The sequence below is a fragment of the Carcharodon carcharias genome, chromosome 24 (assembly GCF_017639515.1).
Source record: "Carcharodon carcharias isolate sCarCar2 chromosome 24, sCarCar2.pri, whole genome shotgun sequence".
Taxonomy (NCBI): Eukaryota; Metazoa; Chordata; class Chondrichthyes; order Lamniformes; family Lamnidae; genus Carcharodon; species Carcharodon carcharias.
The window spans coordinates 30,850,532-30,874,939 of record NC_054490.1 but is presented as its reverse complement, the minus strand read 5'-3'; the positions used below and the strand labels follow the sequence as shown (position 1 = coordinate 30,874,939).

The 24,408-nt window shown below is 42.7% G+C and overlaps 1 protein-coding gene across 1 annotated transcript; it reads left to right on the top strand.

The window, feature by feature from the left end:
* Positions 1-18,989, top strand: LOC121269362 (NACHT, LRR and PYD domains-containing protein 3-like). Its single transcript, XM_041173940.1, has 11 exons — positions 1-225; positions 3,523-3,619; positions 5,094-5,260; positions 5,889-6,060; positions 6,166-6,231; positions 9,876-11,613; positions 16,797-16,883; positions 17,001-17,171; positions 17,293-17,463; positions 17,609-17,776; positions 17,948-18,989. Exons 2-11 carry the CDS (start codon positions 3,547-3,549, stop codon positions 18,033-18,035), a joined length of 2,901 nt encoding a protein of 966 aa, XP_041029874.1. The 5' UTR covers positions 1-225; positions 3,523-3,546; the 3' UTR covers positions 18,036-18,989.
* Positions 18,990-24,408: the final 5,419 nt, after the last annotated feature.

Below are 24,408 nucleotides of genomic sequence, written 5' to 3'. Positions count from 1 at the left end.
ATTGCGCCTGCGCGGGAAACAGCGCGTTGAAGGAAGCCATACTGTGGCAGAACCTGCCTCTTTTGCAAACGGTTGTTTGAGCGAAATAAGAGACAAAGAAAACAGCTGCAGTACGCAGCAGGTCCGGCAACATCGGTGAAGAGAAAGACAGAGTTAACGTTTCAGGCCGGCGTTGAGCTCCGTTTTCTGACCGAAGTTCGGCAGCGAACTGCGCGCGGGTTGTTGGTGAGTTCGGCAGGCCTAACTGGAAAGTAGTGGCCTGCTTTCGGTTGATCACGGCTCCGGGAGATGAGACCGCTTCCAGGCCAGCAACCGCTCGCGGCCTGGCCCGCTCATAGGCGGTTTAACGGCTGGGCCCCGTGATTCCAAACCGCCACGAGTCTGACTAATGGGGGGGGGGGGGGGGGGCGGGCTTTTGCAAAGGGCCTGACCCGATTGGGAGATAGGGCCGCCAATCAGCTGTTTCCAGCCAATGGCAGACGGGGGACGTTAATTTATGCGGAGCTCGCTCTGGAGGGGCATGGGCTACGCGCCAGGAGAAGCAAGAGGGCAGGCTATTCGGCTCCTTCGATCTTGTTCTGCCATTCAATAGAACCATGGCTAACCTAATGTAAAAGCAGAAAATGCTGGGCAAAAAAAAACCTCAGGTCTGGCAGCATCTGCGGAGAGGGAAACAGGGCGAACGTTTCGAGCCCATATGACTCTTGTTCAATCATTCCTCGTCGGGCAAACACCTTTTCTCCCAGGAATCACCCTAATGAACCTTTTCTGCACTGCTCCTGCTGCATATCCAACCCTACCTTGGAACCACGTTAAATATTTTCAAGGCTAAGTTGGCCAGATGTTTGATCCACAAGGGAGTTGAGGGTTATAGGCTTAATAACTATAATTATGTATTGTGAAAATTGCATCTATGAGGAGAGATTGGATAGTCTGGGGTTGTTTTCCTTGGAACTGCAGAGACACGGGGGTGGGGGGGGGGGAGGTGGTGACCTGATCTGGACTAGCTTATGAGGGACCTAGGTAGAGTAGACAGGAATCCCCTGTTTCCCCGAGCAAAGAGGTCAGTTAAACGGGGGGCACAGATTTAAGCTGCTAGTGGAAGAATTAGAGGGGTCATAAGGAAAAACCACAACGCAGAGGGTGGTGGATATTTGGGATTCACTGCCTGGTTTAGTGGTGGAGGCAGAAAGCCTGAACTCATTTAAAAGACACCTGGATCTGCACCTGATATGCTGTAACCTGCAAGGCTATGGACCAGATGCTGGAAGGTGGGGTTAAAATGGGCAGCTTTTTTTTGTTACTTTTTTTTTTGGCTGTTGCAGAGTGGCCTCTTTCTGTGCTGTAACTTTTCTATGGTTCTATGACTGAAGAAATTGGCTTTGTGAATTATTTTTCATTATTTTTTTCTGTTACCTGCTGTAGACCTGAGGTCTCCTGCATTCCACAACAGCAGCCATCTCTCCTGGTGGTGCTGCTGAGACTCCTAAGCTGCCAGACTAGTAACGTGGAGAGCCCACAGTTGAGAGCCCGCAATTGGATCGCAGGCCCACGGGTGGTCAATTAGGAGGCCACTTGTGGTAAAATTGCCGAGCAGGTGCTGCTACCAGCAAATGTTAGCTCGGGACCTGCTTTTTGCCCCAATGTCTGGGTCCTGACGCACCTTGTAAAATTCAGCCCATGTGCCTCATGTTCTGTTCCCTCCAGTGATTCCACCTGTGTCCCAACCAATGTCTCGCTTTGAACCATTCTGTTCATAACCTCAGCATTCCATTTGATGCCAGGCTGTGCGTCCAACATAATATCCTGTCCCATCATAATGATTGCCCCCTTTCAGCTCTGTAACATCATGATCACCATCATACTTCAGGCCTATAACTTAGAGAAATGACTGATCAGTGACCAAGTAATTTTTAAATTTGCACAGTGGGAAAGGAAAGAACGTTGACCAAGTGTTTGATTAGATGCAAGGACAGGGGACACACAACTATCAATTCTACAACTTATCTATATAGAAAATGCATAACTAAATACAACTAAATTTGTGTGTGTGTATAGATATGACAACATTGATACGTATGTGGAGATATATACTGTGAGTACATATGTATGTGTGTGTGTGTAATCATTGCTGTGCATCGTCTCATTGTTTAAAGTTTCCTGATTTATAGCATAACTTTAATGAGGAACAGCGGTAAATGTCCTCACCTCCGACTCCACTAATTAGTCAGATGCAGAGACCGTAAGAGATATGATAAATATATTCAAATAGAAGCCCCAAGCAGGTCACATCTCCGTGAACACATAGACTTGTCACTACTAGTAGAGACCAGAAAAATTACACGCAGCTATATATTATGTTTTTGGGGATACCATATTCATAAAAACTACAATATCAACACTAAATGAACTTAAAATATGAAACACAAATATATGAATAAAATAATGCAGTATCACCAGACTGCGTAAAACCGAGTGAAGGACCATTTAATTCATCACCCATTGCACGTTTCCCTGCAGAATATTCTTTACCTCAGGATTTTTTTCTGTTATTCATTCATGAGATGTGAGCTTCACTGGCTGGGCCAGTATTTATTGCCCATCCCTAATTGCCCTTCAGAAGCTACCTTCTTGAAACGCTGCAGTCCATGTGCTGTAGGTACACCCACAGTGCTGTTAGGGAGCTCCAGTATTTTGACCTGGTGACAGTGAAGGAACGGCGATATATTTCCAAGGTAGGATGGTGAGTGACTTGGAGGAAACTTCCAGGTGCTGGTGTTCCCATCTATCTGCTGCACTTGTCCTTCTAGGTGGTAGTGGTTGTAGGTTTGGAAGGTGCTGTCGAAGGACCCTTGGTGAATACCTGCAGTGCATCTTGTAGCTGGAACACACTGCTGCTGTGTGTCGGTGGTGCGGGGGAGTGAATGTTTGTGGATGTGGTGCCAATCAAGCAGGCTGCTTTGTCCTGGATGGTTTCGAGCTTTTTGAGTGTTGTGGGAGCTGCACTCATCCAGGCAAAAGGACAGTATTCCATCACACTCCTGACTTGTGCTTTGTAGATGGTGAACAGGCTTTGGGGAATCAGGTGGTGAGTTACTTGCCACAGGATTCCTAGCCTCTGACCTGCTTTTGTAGCCACAGTATTTATATGGCTCTTTCAGTTCAGTCGCTGGTCAATGGTAACCCTCCCCAGGATGTTGATAGTGAGGGACTAAGACTGGCTTTACCCTGCACCTGTTGAGTTAATCTTACCAATGGAAGCTTCCAGTGTTCAGTCTCGGCTGATGCAAGCCTGCCTGAAACAATGTTGTGGAGCTCAATTAGACTTACTGGATTTCACGAGGCAGCTGTCTTTGTGACACCTGATGTGAAATGTTGATTGTAACACTGGGGAATGCTCTGAGCACTATTAACCGTTGTACTCACTGGGGGAAGGAGGGATTGATATAATGGTCAGTAAAGCAATGTCTTTCCATTTTAATATTTTCATGTAACCCTCCTTTTAATATTACGTTTATACAGAATCTAGGGACACCTGTCAATACCATGGCTGAAGTTCAGGAAGGTTCAAACAGCGGAGAAGATCCAACACCAGCAAAAAAAATGAAAATGGACATAGGTAGGGTAATAAAGTACTTTACAATATAATTTAATTCCTGACAAAGGATCCAATCTCAAGAAAGAACCTGCAGCTCATACAGGAACCGGGAATAGGAGAGGGGATGTGTAGAAAAAGAGAAACAAGTGACTATCCGGAGGGACATCGCAGTCACAGGTGGAGGGACCCTGTGAGTACTAGAACTGCCCAGTAGATAGCTAGTATCGGGGACTGTACTAAGGCAGTGACTCAGAGCCTGGTCTCCAGTGTGACATGAAGAATCAGGAGCCAACCAAGTGGGGAGGGAGTGAGGCTGGTGGAGCACAGAAAATGGTGAGCCATAGAGGTGGGAGATTCTGTAATCCGGCGAATGGACGTGGTTTTCTGCAGTGCTTAGTAAGTCCCAAATGATGTTACCTTTCCAACAACAGAAGTAAAACCATTCTGGAACGGGTGAACCAAACTCTGGAAAGGAGAAATGAAAATCATCATGGTTGAAACCAGTAACACTGTTGGAAATCTGCTTCTGAAAGGAATATAAAAATTTATACTCTAGACTGGATAACTGGGCATCAAGGTGGTGATCTTTGATTTTTTTTTATTTGTTGATGGGATGTGAGAGTCACTGGCAAAACTAGCATTTGTTGCCAATCCCTAATTGCCTTTGAGAAGGTGGTGATGAGCTGCTTTCTTGAACCACTGAAGTCCATGAGGTGTGGATACACCCACAGTGTACTGGGCTGCATAGGAGGGCAATATGAGACAGGCCAATAAGCACTGTTGTGCTGGAACAGGATGAAAGGGTTCACTTTCTTGGGGCACTAGAATGAGTTCAGTGAGGAGGGAAGGGGTGACTACGATTTGAATCAACCACAACGATGGTTTTGCAGAAAGAAAATGGAGTAGTGGGAAATACCTGGTTCTGAGATTAGAAAGCGGAATTCGTAAAACTGGTGGATGTGAAATTTAGGTAGGAAGATTCATGATTTTAACCCAACAGCGATGAAGAAACACAATGTGTGTTGCAAGTTTGGATGGTGTGAGAATGTAAATAGGAGGTGATGATGTTCCCACACACCTGTACTTGTCCTTCTGGGTGGTGTGATCTTAGGTGTGTATGAGACTGAGTGAAATGATCCTGATTCTAATATTTTGAGGAGAGTGAAAAACTAGTTGTGGATTCCAATGTGAAAGAAGGATTATGTGACAGTACCAGAACTTAAGGATATTGCCTCTAATTAAATTAGATTCAATATATGTACAGTTCCGGAATGGGTCAGGAAACAGCACATTTCTGTGTATTGCAGATAATTGATTTATATTTCAAGGTTGAATTAGTGAATATTTGCAGACTCGTTTCAATACAGGTAAAGCATGTTCGAAAAGCTTGCACACTTTTTTTCAGGATTGACTACAGAGATCGTTGGAGTGTGACGCACATGTTATATTCGGGTTTTCAGATGGCGTTTGAGACTGTGGCTATTTGTATTCACAGATCCAAACTCTGCCATCACCGAGCTCTTGAAAAAGTGTGACGATTACCGGCTGTTCCGGTTGATTAAATTCTACCAGGACAGACTAGAACAGGCGATTGAAGAAGGGGTGGAGCGACTCAGTCTCATGTTAAAAGACAGTGACCATTTCAGTGAGCAGGAGAATCAGGTAAGTAGGAGGGATGAGGAATAAGGTTGGTTTATTTGGGTCAAATTCATTCTTATCCCACTGAAGTTGGCTTTCCCCCAGTTAATTATTCTTACTCTCTATTGTTCTCTTTCCTTTTCCATAGCCAACCTAAACCTTAAGATTCAGTGAACACTGTCCCCTACAGACACTTGATCCACTTGGCTCACCTCATTCCCAAGAACAGGCCCAGCAATACCTCCTTCTCAGTTTTCTCGCTGCTTCCCTCACTCCAGAAACGTCCCTTCACTGCCCACCTGTGTTCTGATTTGCTGCTGTTTTAAATCTGAGTAAGTTACAAAGTGTGACAGCAGGAAGTAAGTGTGAGAAACAAATGGATCATGTCAGTCCTCTGATGTCATGTTGAACCATGAAGGATAAAGAACAAATTTAAAATTTAGTTTATTCACATTTCTTTGCTATTAATGACTGAATCAAGTTATGGACAGAGTGTTCAGTCTGTTTGGAATGGACCAATACTCAGTCAAGTGACTGTTCTACATGCTCAAAACAACTGGGAAATTCCATCACTGAGCAGATTCTTTCCTTCTCATTCCCAGTGTTTAATATTTCAGTCTGCTCCTCAATTATCCATTGTTGTTCTTTACAGAAAGTTACTGAGCTCACAGAGAAGAGAAGCAGGGCGGACAGTTCCAAACTGCTGCTGAATCTAGTGATGGAGAAAGGCTCTCAGGCCCGAAGAGTGATGTGGGAATCCTTGGTGAAAATATGCGATGGGTTACCAAAATTGGATGAAATACTGAAAGAAATACAAGAACGTGGTATGGGAATATTACACAATGCATTCAATTTCAGATTCAAACACTGCAGATTGTACGGTTATATTACACAGATCTGACCTTGTGAAATTTAATTGCTTTCAATAGGTTCTGATTCATTTGATTACATGGACACAGCACAAGATTTATCTGAAGTACCCAGTCAGCTGGAAGGTAAGGGACGAAATAGAGATTTCAAACTGTTTATTCCACTTGTGAGAATTGGACTGTTTGACTGTATTTGTTTGCTTAGAAATTGTCAAAATTTGTCAATCCGATGTTCAGAATCTGGGAAAACACAAATAAACATAATATGGTTTTGTTTTCAAACCTCAACTATCAATCGTAAAATCAACTCAAAATTCATGTCATTTCTGACACATTCTGTAAGTATCTGGATGATGTATTATTTCAGCATATTGAGCAGCTGTCTATTTTCACCTGTGAAGAATCACTTACAGCTGGCAGCATCCTGATAACACCATAAAACTCCATGTACATCTGGCAGGATCCTGATACACTGTAAAACTCTGTACACATCTGGAAGGATCCTGATTCACTGTGAAATTCCATGCACACCTGCCAGGTTCTTGATCCACTGTGAAACCTCTTACACACATGGCAGCATCCTGATAACACTGTGGAACCCCAAACACGCCTTCCTCCCATCATAAGGTCAGAAGTGGGGATGTTCGCTGATGGTTGCACAATGTTTAGCACCATTCGCGACTCCTCAGATACTGAAGCAGTCCATGTCCAAATGCAGCAAGACCTGGACAATATCCAGGCTTGGGCTGACAAGTGGCAAGTAACATTCGCTCCACACAAGTGCCAGGCAATTACTATCTTCAACAAGAGAGAATCTAACCATCTCCCCTTGATGTTCAATGGCATTACCATCATTGAATTCCCCACTAACAACATTCTGGGGGTTAAATACTGTGGCTATAAGAGCAGATCAGAGGCTAGGAATCCTGGGACAAGTATCTCACCTCCTGACTCCCCAAAGCCTGTCCACCATCTACAAGGCACCAGTCAGGAGTCTGATGGAATACTCCCCACTTGCCTGGATAAGTGCAGCTCCCACAACACTCAAGAAGTTCAACAGCATCCAGGACAAAGCAGCCTGCTTGATTGGCACCTCATCCACCAACATTCACTCTCCCCACCACCGACGCACAGTAGCAGCAGTGTGTACGATCTACAAGATGCACTGCAGGAATTCACCAAGCCTCCTTAGAGAGCACTTCCAAACCCTCGACTACTACCACCTAGAAGGACAAGTGCAGCAGACAGATGGGAACACCAGCACCTGAAACTTCCCTCCAAGTCACTACCATTTTGACTTGGAAATATATCGCTGTTCCTTCACTGTCACTGGTTCAAAATACTGGAACTCCCTCACAGCATTGTGGGTGTACCTACATCACATGGACTACAGCGTTTCAAGAAGGCAGCTCACCACCACTTTCTGAAGAGCAACTAGGGATGGGCAATAAATGCTGGCCCAGCCAGTGAAGCCCACATCCCATGAATGAATAAAAAAAAAAGGATCCTAATAGACTGTGAAAACCCCGTACACACCTGGCAAGATCTTCAATACACTGTGAAACCCTGTATATATCTGGCAAGTTCCTTGATACACTATGAGACCCCATATGCACCTGGCAGGATCTTGATACATTTGTAAAACCCCATACACACGTGCCAACTGACCCATAAATTCCATCACTACGGTTAAGGACTGCAACTCTGAACATTGCAGAGAAACCAAGAATCTCAGTCCGCAATTTACATGTGCCCAATATGGAATTTGCTATCATAGTTACCCTCTAATAACTGTGAGCACTGATAACTTTACTTATTATTTAAGCAAACTCCAGGCCAATGTTCAGGTTGGCTTGGATACTATTGACTATCTTTCTTATTGCAATGCAAGGGAGAAAATGATTCCGCTCAAAGCATAGTCCTTTAATTCAGGAATCTTTTCCGACCCAAAGTGGTGACTAACAAATTAGATGTAAATGATCAAACCTGCAATATAGGAAACCGAAGACCAAAATTAAGCAACTGAGAATATTTATTGGGCAGTCAGATGAACATTGCATTGAGTGAAGTGGATGCAATTCTATTTCAAATTCTGATCAGTAATTATAGCAGGACTATTGTAAAAACCCAATTCAATGAATATATGTATAAATCTGTTGAAGTATTGTTTGCAAATTCTGAAACAGTAGAACAGAAAGATGATCGAGGACAGGAGAAAGTCATTTGGACAATAAGCCTGTCCTTGTTAGGGTGCTGACCACACCTACCTCTCTACCCAGTGTATCCTCATGAATGCAGTCATGTTTCTCTAGACGTCACTTACACTGCATTCGTCGTGTCCTTCTCTTGTGACTGGTCTTCCCACTCTATTACCCATTGATAAAAGATTAGCTGTTTTTCCTCCTCCTCCATTAGTAATTATTTTGTAAACACTATAGCTCCTGTAACTTGAGGGTTGGCCAACAGGAGGCAGTATGACCTCGCTAGAGGAGTGACGAGTGGAAGGTGGTGAGGGCTCAGGAGAGGAGCAGCAATAACAGTGTTCTTTTCTCCCTGAGTTTTGCCTGTGCCAACTTTGATGCAGGCAGCTGCCTGGGACGTCACTCAGCTGTAACTTCATTTACTGGGTGTGCACTGTCAGCAATTGCGGGTCAGCAAACACAGCCTTTTGGAAATTGTGATGCCATTTCCTGCAATTTAGTTGTGAATTCCATTAAAGCATTTCAAACCAAAGTCTCTTTTACCCGCATTAAATGTATCAAACTCCCTTCCACTTCCCTTAATCTAAACTTCAATCACCTTTCTGATTTGCCATTGTATCCCATATTGCAATGGCAGTAGTCTTTATCTACATGCAGGATATGATAGAAATGCATGTATTGTCCAGAATACCTGCACAAGTCCTCTTATAACATCAATTTAGCTCTGTCTATTCATAGCCTGATCCTCTCTCAGTGCATGCAATTCCCCAGATAACCTGCCTGAGTCCTGGTATGATGAGACAGGAACTTCTGTTGAGGGAATAAGAGGTTTAGAGGCGTAATCTAGAACTCGGAGTACTGACAGATGAAGGTAAGCCACCAGTGAAGGTCGGTGATCACAGGGCTATTTGGGAAAAAGGATTTGGTGTGAGATGGATATGAGCAGCAGATTTTTTGATGAGCTCAAGTTTATGGAGGGTGCAAGATGGAAGGCTGGCCAAGAGAGCATTGGAGTAGTCAAGTGTAGAGGCAACAAATGGTTAAAAGATGGTTACCACAGCAAATCAGTTGCGGGGGAAGAGCAGAGATGGGTGAAATAGAGGAATAGAGGTGGTGGATACTGGCACCCTTTGTGATGGAGATTATATGGGATTGGAAGCTTAGTTAATGATCTGATCAAATGCTAAGTGGGACCATTGTCCATTTGCAGTCTCACTCACTTATTAGCTCAATTCTCTCTCTCTCTTTCAGTCTCTTTCTCATTTTACACATTACCAAAGATAACCCATCCTTGATCCCATAGAATAACAGTGAAACTCCTCACGATTCACAGCCTGTCCATATCACGCTGATATTTACTCAGAAATAGGGTGAAGCATGTAGAAACAAGTGAGAATTTTAAATTATTATTGAACATTGTTCACTTTCAAGCAAGGTTTCCAGTAATTGGGATTTAATTTCTACACAGATTTCTACTGAAACTGTGAATTAAATCCTGTAAGAATGGTATTGACAATTTGTTTTTATGGGTGTGTAACTAACGTTCAGAACTGTCTGTTCTAATTCAAGATGTTCAACAGAAACACAAAGACACGCTGCGGGAACAAACTGAAACACTCAGAGTTAACTCTATCCTAATCAAGGAGACGGTTAAGCTTTTCCAATTAGTTGATCATTATGCCGAGCTATCGGTCATTTCCATTCCTCGTGATATTCAGCTTGTAGAACATGAACTGCTGGCAAGAAGCAGAGAGCACGACGTGTGGCGAGAGAAACATCTCCGAAAAGAAATGGAAAAAATCCAACCTGAGCAACTGTTCCAGAGCAGTTCAACTGAGACAGAAGGCAAGCCTAGGAGATCAGCAGCAGTGAGCGGAGTCCAAGGGATTGGGAAAACAACAATGGTGCAAAAGATTGTTTATGACTGGGCCATTGGGAAAATATACCCACATTTTCAATTTGTTTTCAGTTTTGAATTCCGGGATTTGAATGTTATCAACTGTAAAATAAACTTGAGGAATCTGATACTTACTTTCTATCCTTACTTGTTCAATGTTTTGGGAGAGCTCTGGAAAAACCCAGAAGGATTGCTATTTATATTTGATGGCTTGGATAAATTCAAGAACAGTGTCAATTTTGCTGACAGTCAGAGAAATATAGAACCCAAGTCCATGTGCACAGATCCTGAATTCCAGTGCGAAGTGTCTGACATTGTGTACAGTTTAATACAGAACAAGTTGCTTCCAGGATGTTCAGTGCTAGTGACTAGCCGCCCCACTGCATTACAGTTACTGGAAAAGGCTGAGATCAATGTCTGGGCTGAAATCCTGGGATTTGTTGGTGAAAAAAGGAAGGAATATTTCAACAAGATTTTTGAAGATCAGACAGTGGCAGCAGCTGTTTTCAAACATGTGGAGGAAAACGAGATCCTGTATACTATGAGCTACAACCCTTCCTACTGCTGGATCCTTGGCCTGTCATTGGGTCCTTTTTTTACACAAGGAGATGGGAAAGAGCAGCAAGTTCCAAAGACCATCACCCAGCTGTATTCTCAGTATATTTATAACATTCTGAAAAACCATGGCCAAGAGATTGAAAACCCCCGTGATGTGTTTCTGAAGATTGGAGAGATGGCCTTCGCAGGAATCTCTGAGAAAAAGACTGTATTCACAAATGAAGATTTGATTAAGTATGGTACGCAACCTTCCCATTTCCTGTCTCACTTCCTGGAGGAACTTCTGGAAAAAGATGATTCTGCCCAGAGTGTGGCGTACACATTCCCACACCTCACCATCCAGGAGTTTGTCGCTGCACTCGCACAATTCCTGACTCCAGACCCCAAGGACATTGGGAAGCTCCTTGGTGAAGCCCATAGCAAAGAAGGTGGGAGATTTGAGATATTTCTCCGTTTTGTTTCTGGTCTCTCCTCCCCACAGTCAGCTCAGCCCCTGGAGGAGTTCCTGGGTCCGTTTCTTCAACAGACGAGCAGCAGAGTGATTGACTGGGTGAAGGAGAAGGTTAAAGGACAACTTGGAAACACAAAGAGTAAAATTGGTAAAAGAAACCATATGAACACTTTGCACTACCTATCCGAGTCTCAGAATAAAGTACTGGCACAATCAACAGTGGGATCCGTGGAGACATTTAAATTTTGTGGTTTGCGACTGACCCCAATTGACTGTGTGGTCCTGTCTCATGTTATTGGACTCTGTAATACAATAAAACACCTCAACCTTGAGAATTGCTTCATTCAGTATGAAGGACTCCAGCGGCTGGGACCCGTACTGTACAAATGCCGGGAGTTGAGGTAACGGTTTATTTGTCTCTCACTGTCAGCACATTGTAGAGCCGTCATGGATTGTGTCGTTCCTCCATCAGGAAGGGAATGAACAGTTCAGTTAAACCAGAGAGAAGCAGATGCAGCACAGACATGACCAATAATAAAGAGTATCAGCTAGCAATTCCGTCAGGACTGGAGAATCTAAAATGAATCCCTGTGAACCAGGAGAGATTTTCCAGTATCTTGGATCAGTAAGGACAGATCACTGACACGGCCTGATAATCTAGTTACAGATCATAGTTAGTGAGGCTGGAGAGTTGAATATAAATATAAAATATAAGCTAGCAGTGCAGGAAATTCATGTAAATTATATCCCATGTCCACCATTTTAACTAGAAACAGAACAGAAACCCAAGTTTAAGAAAATTAACAATTTGATATTGCGGGGCTAGTTTCCTGGATTGAGAATGCTGGGGAAATTGAAATTCTTTCTGCTTTAAATGTTTAGAATTATTCAGATCCTGAACATTAAGTATGATATGACATTTGGCAGCGTAAACATGCTGATTAACAAGATCAATTTGACCATGTTGTGGGTTTTATCCCTGGAATACAGGCACACACCAGCCAGCGATGGGGCCTTGCACACAGCAGGAAGTGAACCGAGGAATTTCCCATGTATAGACACTCGCTTGGGAAGGGAAATTCTGTAAAATCCCCAAAGCATCTGTTGGACCAGTGATCCTTGAAGTAAAGGTAGAGCTAGTTTAATAGGGAAGATGAAAGCCTCCCCTCCCCTATCAGTTGGAGTACACGGACATTTTTAAATTGTCCTGGAATAAAACTAACTATATCATTTTCATAAAATCCTGGGGGACGGGTCTTACAGAAACAGTTAGCGCTGTTTTGCAATATAACTCACCCAGCAGTAATATACAGATTAATATAATGAACCTACGAAATAGCAGCAGGAGTAGGCCATTCGACCCCTCGAACCTGCTCTGCTATTCAGCTAGATAATGGCTGATCTTCAGATCAATGCCATTTTCCCGCACCATTCCCATATCTCTTGATAGTAACGAGAAATCTTTTGAGCTCTGTGTTGAACATACTCAATGACTGAGCCTCCACAGCCCTCTGATGTAGAAAATTCCAAGGATTCACCACCCTTTGAGTGAAGAAATTCCTCCTCATCTTAGCCCTACATCGCCTGCCAGTGTTCTAAAACTGTGTCCCCTGTTTCCAGACGCAACCCCCCCACCCAATCAAGCCAGGGGAAGCATCCTATCTCCACCTCACCTTGTTGACCCCTGGAAGAATTTTCTATGCTTTAGTGAGATCACTACTCATTCTAGAGAATCTAGAGCCAATCTCCATGACCTCTCCTCATAGGACAATCCAGCCATCCCAGGATTCAGTCTGCTGAACCTTTGTTGCACTCCCTCTGTAGCAAATATATCTGGGTAAGCAGACCAAAACTGTACACTTACTCCAGGTGCATAGCTCTATACATTTATAGCAAGACTTCTTTACTTATGTTTCTGAAATCTTACAGCACACACAGTACAGGAAATCAATGCTTTGTCATTTAATTCCAGGAAAATAGACTGATTTGCATAAAATAATATGGTGACCAGAATTGGACATAGCATTCCTGGTATTATCTAACCAAAGCTCTATACAAGTTTAGCATAATTTCTTTATTTTCTATTCTGTCCTTCTGGAAATAAACTCTCATGCTTGGTTGGCTTGTTTTATGGCTTTACTAACCTGTGTTGCTGCTTCACTTCTCTACCCTATATAGATTCTTGTTTTCTAAGTAATGCGCAATCTCCTTATTTTTGTTGCCAAAATATAATGCCTCACATGGATTTATGTTAAAGTTAATTTGCCACTCATGCGTATTCTGCAAGTTTGTTGATATCTTGTAATTTCCTGCAGTCCTCTGCAGTACTGACAGTTTTGATTCCGAGCTCTAAATCGTTAATATAAATTGTGAACAACAGTGATTCCTGCATTTCTCCTTGTGGAGTACCATTTCCTATCTCCTGTGAATCTGAATAATTATCCTTCACCTGTACTGTCCACTTTCAGTTTTGAAGCAATCCATTCTGCTTATTGTCCACTGACTGCATATTCTCTGATTTTTATTAGATTGTTCTATGTTAACTTCTCAAAAAGACTCCTTAAAATCCAGGCTAATGATATTTGCTGCATCTACTCTCTCTGTTATCCCTTCAAAAATTCACCCAAGTTTGGTCAAGGAGGGCATTCCCTTGAAATGCATGTTACATTAATGTTAGTTATTATGTTCTTGGTTTCTGGATGATCATATGGTTTCTGTTCTCTCATTTAGTGGGGATTCTATTATTTTTCCATCACCAATGTTAAGCTCACTGGTCTCGCTACTTGGATATGTTCTATCTCTCTTCTTATGCATAACATTAGCTAATTGCTAGTCTTTTGGCATCATACCTTACCACACCTATCTTCTAAAGAATTATTTAAAATTTGTAGTTATGCCTCTGCTGTCTCTTCCCTTTTAAAATGTGTGGATGAAACCTGTTCGAACCAGGGATTTTAACCTTTCCAGGTTTGATTAGTTTATTTATTTTTTCACCTGTTTATTTTCAATGCAATTATCTCATCATTCGATGTCATGTTCGCCTGTCCTTTTAATTCTGGTAAATAATGAAATAAATTAATTGCTTAATATTTCTGTCATTTCTCTATCATTGCCTGTGCACAAATCACTGGGCCTATTCCTCTTCTGAGTTCCCTTTTTGTTTTATTTATGCACACAGTAAAATACTTTTACCATTTTCTGTTCCTTTATTATTTGTCGTCTTTACTCACCTTTTTTTTTCAATCTCTCCTAATTTCTTCATATTCTCCCTTATCATGCTGTTCCCTGCGTTCATGTACTTAATATATGCCTCTTTACTTATCCTCATTATTCTTCTTCTTCTTTGTTTATCCATAGTAATTTATTAGTGTTGTGCTTATTCTTGTTTTCAGTGGAATTTTTTTCCCTCAATTCTGTAGAACAATATTGAATGTTTTCCATTGTTGTTTTGCATTGCCAATGATTTGTACCTTTTATTTCCCAAGTTCTACTCACAGCCCCTTAAAACCAGCTTTTCTCAGATGTATTGCCCTGGTCTTTGTCAGACTTATGTCCTCCTCAAGCAATATTTTGAAGCCTATAATAGTGTTATGATCACTTGCTTAGAAGTTTCCCGACTTATACTTGTATCTGCTCTGGTTCATTCCCTATTAACAGGTCCAGCTATGAATCCACCCTAGTTTGGGCTTCTCACACAGTGGGTTAGAAAGGAGCCCTGTACACATTGTCAGAGCTCAATTTCCTTATTCCCTTTACATATCTGTCCTGGCCAATTAATATCAGGGAAGTTGAAATAACCAATTGATTATTATTCAGCATTTTTGCTAATTTTCCTCATTTGATTTCATAATTTTACTCCATCCCTCTTCCACTATTGTGATCTGTAGGCTACCCCTCTTAGTGTGTTTGATCCTTTATTATCAATTATCTCTATCCATATGGACTATATTTCTGTTTTGCTGATAGCCACATCACATTTTTTTCTGCCGCCATTCTGTTTTCCGTAGTAAGTACAGCTATTTTGTCACCACTTCCTCCTTCTCTATTTTTGCGAAGGAAGTTATACCCTGCAATGTTTAATTTAACCCCTGATTTTTCTGTAGCAATGTCTCAGTAGTCCCGACTATTTTTCATTCCTCAATGTATTATTGCCTCCAGTTCACTTGTTTTGGTGTGGTCTCTGTGCATTGCTGCACAGACTGTTCAGCTCATTTTAATAGCAGTTCGTCTTACTTTATTTTCAATCATCGTTCCACAATCATGGTCCATAATTTCTATTTACCTCCTTTCCATCAATGCACTCAGTTTATTCTTTTCTGTTCTCCCTTTTCCTGTTTTGTCTACATTTATGCTGATTTCATTTCATGTATATCCTTCCCCCTGTCTTTCTAGTTTAAACTTTTTGTCATCTCCCTGTTAACACTCCCTGCTAGAACATGAGATCCCATCCCATTTCAAGTGGATTCTATCCCTTCAGTACATCTCCTTTCTGTTGCAGTTCTCGTGGCATTGGCTAATGGAAGGGAACCTTTCCTTGCCACACAAGCTGTTTAGCCATGTGTATTCTCCTGATCTGACTGTTTCTTTGCCAATTTTCACATGATTCAGACAAAAGAGGAACTTACTACCCTTTCAGTCCTGCTCTTTAGGTTTGCTTCTAATACTTGATATTGGAATCTCTTCCCTGTTCCCCTTTATGTTGTTTGTTCTGACATGGACCACTACAGCTCAATTATCCCCCTCCCTTTTCAAGTTCCATCCCATCCACCATGAGATAGCCCTTACCCCGACAGCTGGCAGGTAACACAACCTGTAAGATTTTTATTTGTGGCTGCAGAGGATGCTATTTGTTCCCTAATGATAGAATCCTCTACAACAGCCACGTGTTTGTCTTGCTCTTTCCTTCCTCTACAACCTCTGAGACACGGTGGCCTACATTGTAGCTGTCCTCCTATCCGGTATAATGCACCTGTTAAACAGGACTAGAGTCTAAGGGATCTCCTTTTCAACCTCCAGCTTCTCAACAGAAATTCCTCCCCTCCTTTATGTTTCAGACCTCTCTGACTCTGAACCAGAGTGATTGAAGGCAGATATTTCATGCAGGTTTGGGAATCTGAAGTGGACTCACTGTCTATGGTCCTGCCACTCAGCCTGCCCAGTCATTTCTAATCTAATTTTTTTATTTTCAATTATCTGAATTTAAGTAGGTTATTTATGAAAATATCAATTAGGTTATGTTGCTGGGCTATATACACATACATACACGCATTGTAATGCTCAGTAACTAATTAGCTTCTTGTTTTCCCTTTATAGCTTTGCTTAATTTTTAATGACAGTCCGTGAATGTATACCAGCTAATCATCTCCCTGCTGTCCCATTACACCCTTGCTCAATTTTTGATGACAGTCTCTGAAGATATCAGGAGTTTCACAGAGTGAGATTCATTCCTAGTGTCAGAGATATCTGTTCATTAAATTTCTCAAGTATTTTTTTTCCAGTGTTTCCTCTCGCATCCAATAGAAAAAAGAATCTGATCTTTGGTTTGTTTCAGCTTGTTTCTCACTGTCTGTCTGTTTGTGTTTAGACTGGGGAGAAATAAACTGGGAGATTTAGGAGTGAAACTACTGTCTGAAGCTCTGAGGAACCCGGACTGTAAAATACAGAAGCTGGAGTAAGTATCAGACTGAGAGATTGTGCTTACAATACTTGATTATTATTCATAGAAGTAATAATATACTGTGGGGTTTTATTCTGACTCCTGTTATTTTTCTCTCTCCCTGATTTCCAGGCTGAAGAGTAATGCTCTCACAGATGCTTGTGCTGAGGATCTTGCCTCTGCTCTCGGTACTAACCAATCACTGGCAATTCTGTCCTTGAGTAATAATAAACTGGGAGATTCGGGAGTTAAACTACTATCAGCGGCCCTGAAGAACCCGGACTGTAAAATACAGACATTGGTGTAAGGACCAAACTGTGATATTGTGATTATAATAACTGGATGCCACACTCTATTAACGTCAGTAATAAGTAAACACTGAACATTTACCCTGTTTCTTGTTATTTCCTTTCCGGATCCCCAGGCTGAAGAATAACTCGCTCACCAATTCTTGTACTGAAGATCTCGCCTCCACTCTCGGAACAAACCGATCACTGACGGACCTGATCCTGGGTGGTAATAAACTAGGAGATTCAGGAGTAAAACTACTGTCTGCAGCTCTGAGGAATCCAGACTGTAAGATACAGAAACTGTTGTAAGTTCCAAGTTGTGTGCGAGATTGTGTTTATAATAACTGGATGCTTGGCAATTTTGTTCCCATAATGATCCAAAATAGTGATCAATATTGGTAAATACTGGAGACTTACACTGACCCCTGTTGCTTCTCTCTCTCTTGTCAGGTTGTGGGATGTTGGGATTACAGATTCTTGTGCCGAGGATCTCACTTCCGCTCTCAGTGCAAACCGAATATTGACAGATCTAAACCTGGGATCAAATGCCTTCACAGATCGATCTGTCCCTGCTTTCTGCAATCTAATACAGACCTGCAGGAGTCTAAAGTGGATCTGGTGAGTGCTTGTGTTTATGTTCAATGTAATAAATAACAGAAAAAAATAAGTTTTGTCACTTTTTCTGGGTAGTAATTATATAAATTGTATTGAAAATTAACCACAGTCTCCCTGTTATTTACACTGTTGTTCAGTGTGTTTATTCATTGTTTAATCTTTCATCTGTTTCAGGCTGGGGCGAAATCGGTTTAGTCCAAGCAAAAAGAGACACCTAAAATTACTGCAGAATTCCAGACCAGGACTGAGTGTGGAAGTGTGAACATTTCAATGTATAAACATTACTGTTGTGATTATATGAACATTTTTGGCTGATTTTCTGTCCCTTCCCTTGAATCAGCCATGCTCCAGGTTTACATCCTATTGACCATTTACCAGTTTCCAGCTCGAGCTGGGCAAGCGTCATTCCCCATTTTGATGCCAGAGACCCAGCATCAGGGTCATTAGTCTCAGCTGCCTGGCCCCACAGCACTGCTTCTGCAGGATATCCAGGGCTGAGTGTTCCCTAACTGGAGCACTGAGGAAATGCCCAAACAGGAAGGGTCTAGGATGGGGCTTAGGCTAGCCTGCAGCAGGATGCAGACAATTGCACTCACTATTTCTGGGTTTTGGGACAGCATTAACCATTGTTTATAGTCAATATCGGTGCCCAGTGATCCTTCTGACAAGTGAACCTTAGTGAATTCAGCATGGGAATGGGATATATTCAGCTGGGATGAATTCCACCATCCATTGTGGTCAACATCCAATGTCTGGGATCACCCAGGGAGCGTATCCTGTTGTGGAGGTTCATGAAACTGGTTCACCCAGAATGAGTCAGCAAACTGCGAGGAGGACTGTGCAAAGTGCCAGGTGGGAATCCTGCAATTCCGTGTAGGTGATCATGAGCTTTTGCACTGTTTAAGGACCCTGAACGTCCTGTGTTTCTGGCAGCAACATGGGAACAGGTACTGGCGTTAACAAGGAAATTGAACGTTGCATACTTACTGTGGATTGAATTTTAGAATGGAATTATTGTCTATCATGAGATTGTGCAAAGAGTTGATGACCCGTGAAACATCCTGAGGAAATGGAGGGACTAATCAATGGACTTGAAGTTAACTTCAAGTTATGTGGCTTTGTATAATGATATACACTTTGAACTGTTTCCAACTTTGTTAAACTTCACCTCTGCATCGCTGCCTTCTGGATTAAATAAAGAAACTGGTGAAAATTATTATTGTGTGCATTATCCTAATGTGCATCTCAGAACTTCATAGCAACTTAAAATTTGAGAATATTTTCAGAGAGTTTCAGCCAGGGGCTTTTAATTATTCCCTTTACCAGATAAAGCTGAGTAGATCAAAAGCAGATCCCATGAGGACAAGTCAGAGAGAGTCATTTCAATAGGACCATAGGTGGGAACTGAATATTCAAGGGTTTTTGACATGTTGGAATGGTGGGAAGAAAAAGGACGTGGTGTAACTCTGTTAATAAGTGTTAATGAGAGCATTACAATTGTGTGCAATGATCTTGGCAAAGGGTCACTTAAATGCATGTATTTGTACTCATTTGAGAAGCTGGAGCATTGGAGATGTTTCATTAAGGACAAGGTTCTTGTAAGAATTGAATTATTTCAGGGCATGCATTAAGCACAGAAGTAAACAACTCAATAGTACAGGTTTTGTTGCCTTGCCAATATTGTGGATATCACCTTTTGTAACAATTTACAATGTTGCAAAATGGTTAATATCTCATCTGCCATCCATTACATGTCCAGCGCAACATACACTTCCATTAACTTCAAGGAAACTAAATATGGGACAGTGGGCATAGCAAGTGGCCAGTGAGACACCATCTGTTTTCTACTGCTTGCCAAGATGTTTTTGTCCCCAAATTTCAATTGCTGTTGTTGAGTTCAAGGAATATTCTTAAAGAAGTGTTTGATTGATATAAGTGTACTGTAAATGTAAGAAGTGATTTTTAATCTTGCATAATGGAGATATCCAGGTAAAAATGCCTCATCAGTCAAATGACAGTTTTAAAGTTCAACAGGTACTGATGCAAAATCTAATTGTTTTAATAAATTACGAAGAATAGCAACATTTATGAGTACAAAGGATTTGTCTCACCAATGGAAATGTCCATAATCTAATATTGTGAGAGAAGACATGGGGCAGAATTTTACATTTTGTCCATCAGCAGGTTTGTAGACGGTGGTGAGCATAAATTTGTCAGATGACCTTCCCACTGGTATTGCACTTATGCACAATTTTACACTACGACAGGTAAAGCTGAAGCTGACCTGCCCACTCTTGCCTCAGTTGAAACCCTTCAGTTGCCAATTATTGACCACTTAAAGCTGATTCCTGCTCAGCCTCAATTTTCAGGCTGGCAGACTCAGGGGTGGTGGGGAGTTGCCAAAAAAGTGACCCAGCTCGGTTCTTGGTTGGAGAGGGGGTGGAGCCTCCATCAGACATGTCCTTTTAACATTGGTTGCCACACAACACGCCATCCTCAAAACAAAATGGACCAGCCCCTGCAGGTGTTCTCTCACTCCATGGCCTTTCCACCAACAGTCCGTCCCATTGGGCCTCACCATTCCATCCTGCCCTGAGACCCCCAAAACCTATTTGCTGGAATCCCAGAATTTAGACTCTTGGGAGTGTTTGCTTTCCCAGTATTGTCCAGTGCATCTTATGACGCCGAAGGGACTAGAGAACTTGGCAGAGAGTTAAATGTCGGCGGGGATGTGTTCTCCGCCAACTCCTCAGCTGGCGGGAAGGGAAACAAAGTCATCCTGAAAATCCTGGCCATGATTTCTGTATATGGATAGGATTAGGGAGTCTTGCTGATACGGCTTTCCACGGTCACACTCATTTATGCATAAAGCTCAGTGAGTGAGACCTGTATAACCCCAATAAGCCCCTGTTATTTTAATGCATCAATGACAGCCAATCAGGCACTGAGGAACCCAGCACTCATGGAAGACATGGGTGACCCAGAGGACACCATATGATTTCACTGCCCTTTTACAACGCAATCAACTTGTTTTGCAATTTTAAAGCTTTGTCTATTTGAATAATCAATGCTCCCTTATTCCTTCATTTTTCATTTTTTTAAATAGTTCCTCACAAATTTCATAGCTTGTTTTTTTTTTTCCTGCATTACATTTCATTCAATATCTATTTGCCTAAAATATGGACCAATTTCTGTCCCCAAAACATTTCTAATATTTATGTTCACAACTTACCAGGCTCCCTCCTGTCTATGTACACATAATGGACAGTCAGCAAGGTTATATATTCCAAATGTTCACATTCTATCAGCAAACTTTGATACAGAATCATCCCTGCATGCTGGATTATTCAAGCACACTCTGACATGTTTCACAACTTGCATAAGATCGGACACATACTTTGCTCGGGACTTTGAGGTTTGTTTGCCTACCTTACTTCAGACAGCACTCGCGGTCATCAGCGCCATGCTTCTCAGGCACATCATCTTTAGGGGGGCTGATGGGGAGGTCTCTACCTACCAGATCAGCTCTAAGGTTTTTCAATTGCTGCAGGCCCCAAGCTTGCTTGTGGAAGGTGGTAAAGTGACCTCAGGCAAGGCAAGAGGCTGCAGGGCGAGGGCTTGATTGGGGAAGGCAGTATCCCAGGGTGGGGGCACATGTTGATCTGTGCAAGTGGCCTCAAGGTGATGAGGGCTGAGGAGACAATCTCCTGAGAAAATGAGGCTAGATAGAGATGTGAGGGTGCATGTGAGAGAGTCTCTTGAGCTGGCATTAAGTGAAATGCCAATAAATGTGTTGGGCTTGTGAGTATCTTTAGAGTGATGAGATGGTTGACTCACCCTGCCAGCACAGATGAGATCATTCATTTGTTTTCTGCCACTGGACCTCTTGCGTGCAGCATTGACACTGACTGCCTCTGCCACCAAGCCGGAGTGATGAGATTGATGATAAGCCTCCTGCAGCGAGAGCGGGGGTAGAGGACATTGTGCTAGGCCTCCATGGCATCCAGGAGGTGTCCCAGGATGCATCACTGAATCAGGGGGCAGCACGCTTCTTGGCTTTTGGGGCCATGACTTCACCGAAGCAATCCTTGGCTGCTAACATTGAGAAGTGTGCATGCTGTTGTTGTTTAAATATGGCACCCAACATAAGGAAGTGGCAAAGTAACAGTGTGGAGGGAAAATTGGAGGCCACACACCAGTAAGATGGCATGTTTCCTGTGCTGGTGAGAAGGGGTTGTTATGATGCTAAAACGCGCGATTGCAGGAGGCAGGTAAAACATTTTTTTCACACTTGCTACAGCAATTAGACAGATCTGGGTTGATTCACCCATGGAGCAAATTAAGGTACAAGGAGGCCATTTGGGCCATGGTTTTGATACTGGCTCTGGGTGGAGCAAACTAGTCAGCCACACTCTCCTGCTACAGTGACACCGAATGCCTTTAATGTAATGAAACAGTGCAAGGAACTTCACAGGAGTATTATTAAACAAAGTATGAAAATGAGCCACATACATTGAACCAACTCTTCCAGTCAGGGTCTATGGTGTGCACATTGATATTGCCTGTAAAGATTTCTGTAACCTGACCCTTGTATGATTTTTCAACCAAGAATCACAGAATTTTGATGCCACAGAAGGAGGCCATTTTGCCCTCATGTCTGGACCCGCTCTCCAAATCAGCACTATGACCTAGTGTCATTGCCTGACCTTTACCCTAAACTCCTGCACATAGCTTCTATTCAAATAAGTACCTAATACCCTCTTTAATGCCTTTATTGAACCTGCTTTACCACACGTCCAGGCAATGCATTCCAAACGCAAACTACTCTTTGCATGTAAGTTTTTTTTTCACATCACATTTGCTTACTTTTGCAAATCACTTTAAATCTGTGCCCTCTCATTCTTGACCCTTTTACGACTGGGAAGAGCTTCTCCCTACCTACAGAGATAAAAGCAAAAAGACTGCGGATGCTGGAAATCCAAAACAAAAACAAAAACAGAATTACCTTATTTCAACTCTTTCTTGGACTCGAACTCAAGTTCTGTCGAAGGGTCATGAGGACTCGAAACGTCAACTCTTTTCTTCTCCGCCGATGCTGCCGGACCTGCTGAGTTTTTCCAGGTAATTCTGTTTTTGTTTTTGTTCTCCCTACCTACTCTGTCCAGCCCCCTCATGATTTTGAGCATTGCTATTAAATCTCCTCTTAGCTTTCTTCTTTCCAAAGAGAACAGTCCCAATTTCACCAATCTATTTTCACAGCTGAAGTTTCTCAGCCCTGGAACCATTCCTGTAAACACCTTATGCACTCTGTCCAATATGTTCACATTCTTCATATAATGTGGTGCCCAGATCTGTACACAATACTCCAGCTTAGGTCTAAAGAGTGTCTCATATAAATTCAGCATAACCTCCCTGCTCTTGTACTCCATGCCTCTATTAATAAAGCCCAAGGCAATATATGCTCCCTCCACTTGTCCTGCATCCTTCAATGATCTGTGCACATATACACCCAGTCTTTCTGCCCCTGCAGCCCCCTCAAAATTTCACACTTTATTTTATATTGTCTGTGCACGTTCTTCCTAACAAAATGTATCACCTCGCACTTCACAACTCTCGGCTCCTCTCCCACGCCTCTTCAACTGCCGGTTCCTCTCGCGCTCCTCTTCAACTCCAGGCTCCTCTCGCGCTCCTCTTCAACTTTCGACTCCTCTCGCACTCCTCTTCAACTCCAGGCTCCTCTCGCGCTCCTCTTCAACTCCAGGCTCCTCTCGCGCTCCTTTTCACTCCAAGCTCCTCTCGCGCTCTTCAAGTCCAGGCTCCTCTCGCGCTCCTTTTCACTCCAAGCTCCTCTCGCGCTCTTCAACTCCAGGCTCCTCTCACTCTCCTCTTTAACTCCCGGCTCCTCTCGCTCTCCTCTTTAACCCCAGGCCCCTCTTGCGACCCTCTTCAACTCCCGGCTCCTCTCGTGCTTCTCTTCAACTCCCGGCGCCTCTCGCTCTCCTTTTCAACTGCCGGCACCTCTCGCGCTCCACTTCAACTCCCGGCTCCTCTCGCGCTCCACTTCAGCTCACGGCTCCTCTCGCGCTCCTCTTCAACTTCCGGCTCCTCTCGAGCTGCTCTTCAACTCCCGGCTCCTCTCGCTCTCCTTTTCAACTCCCAAATGTCCAATTCTAAATCTCACTTGTCAATGTCAGCCACCAATATTTGTTTGGACAAACTATTTCGGAAAATGCTGATGCTGTGCAAGTTTTTAACAACATCGACCGACATCTCATAAATTATTGCTGATCCAAACAAATATACAATAAAGCGCCCCGTAGAGACCAACATGGGGCAGCTGTGCTATCGTAAGGGGATGCCTTTCGAGTCTAAGGCCCAATTGTTGTATCTTAACAGATATTACGAAGCCTTCCCAGCAAAGTTCTAAATTTTGAAAATTTCACCGGAGGTGTTTGGTAGTTACGGATTATTGCAGAATATGTTTGGAACCAAGTAATTTTAAACAGTCCATAAGTGGGTGTAAGCTCTGTGCACTGGAATGTAAAAGTGAACATTCAGGAACTACAGGAACCACTGACATTGGTGATAAGCGTTTAATTTTGCACAGCGGCCAGAGATTCATGAATTCAGGGAAC

Bases quoted from the DNA above. Each gene is read 5' to 3' on its own strand.
- LOC121269362 (XM_041173940.1), top strand. From the start codon at position 3,547: ATGGCTGAAGTTCAGGAAGGTTCAAACAGCGGAGAAGATCCAACACCA. The intron at 5,261-5,888 runs GTAAGTAGGAGG...TGTTCTTTACAG, and splicing joins TCAGTGAGCAGGAGAATCAG to AAAGTTACTGAGCTCACAGA. The intron at 17,172-17,292 runs GTAAGGACCAAA...CCGGATCCCCAG, and splicing joins TGTAAAATACAGACATTGGT to GCTGAAGAATAACTCGCTCA.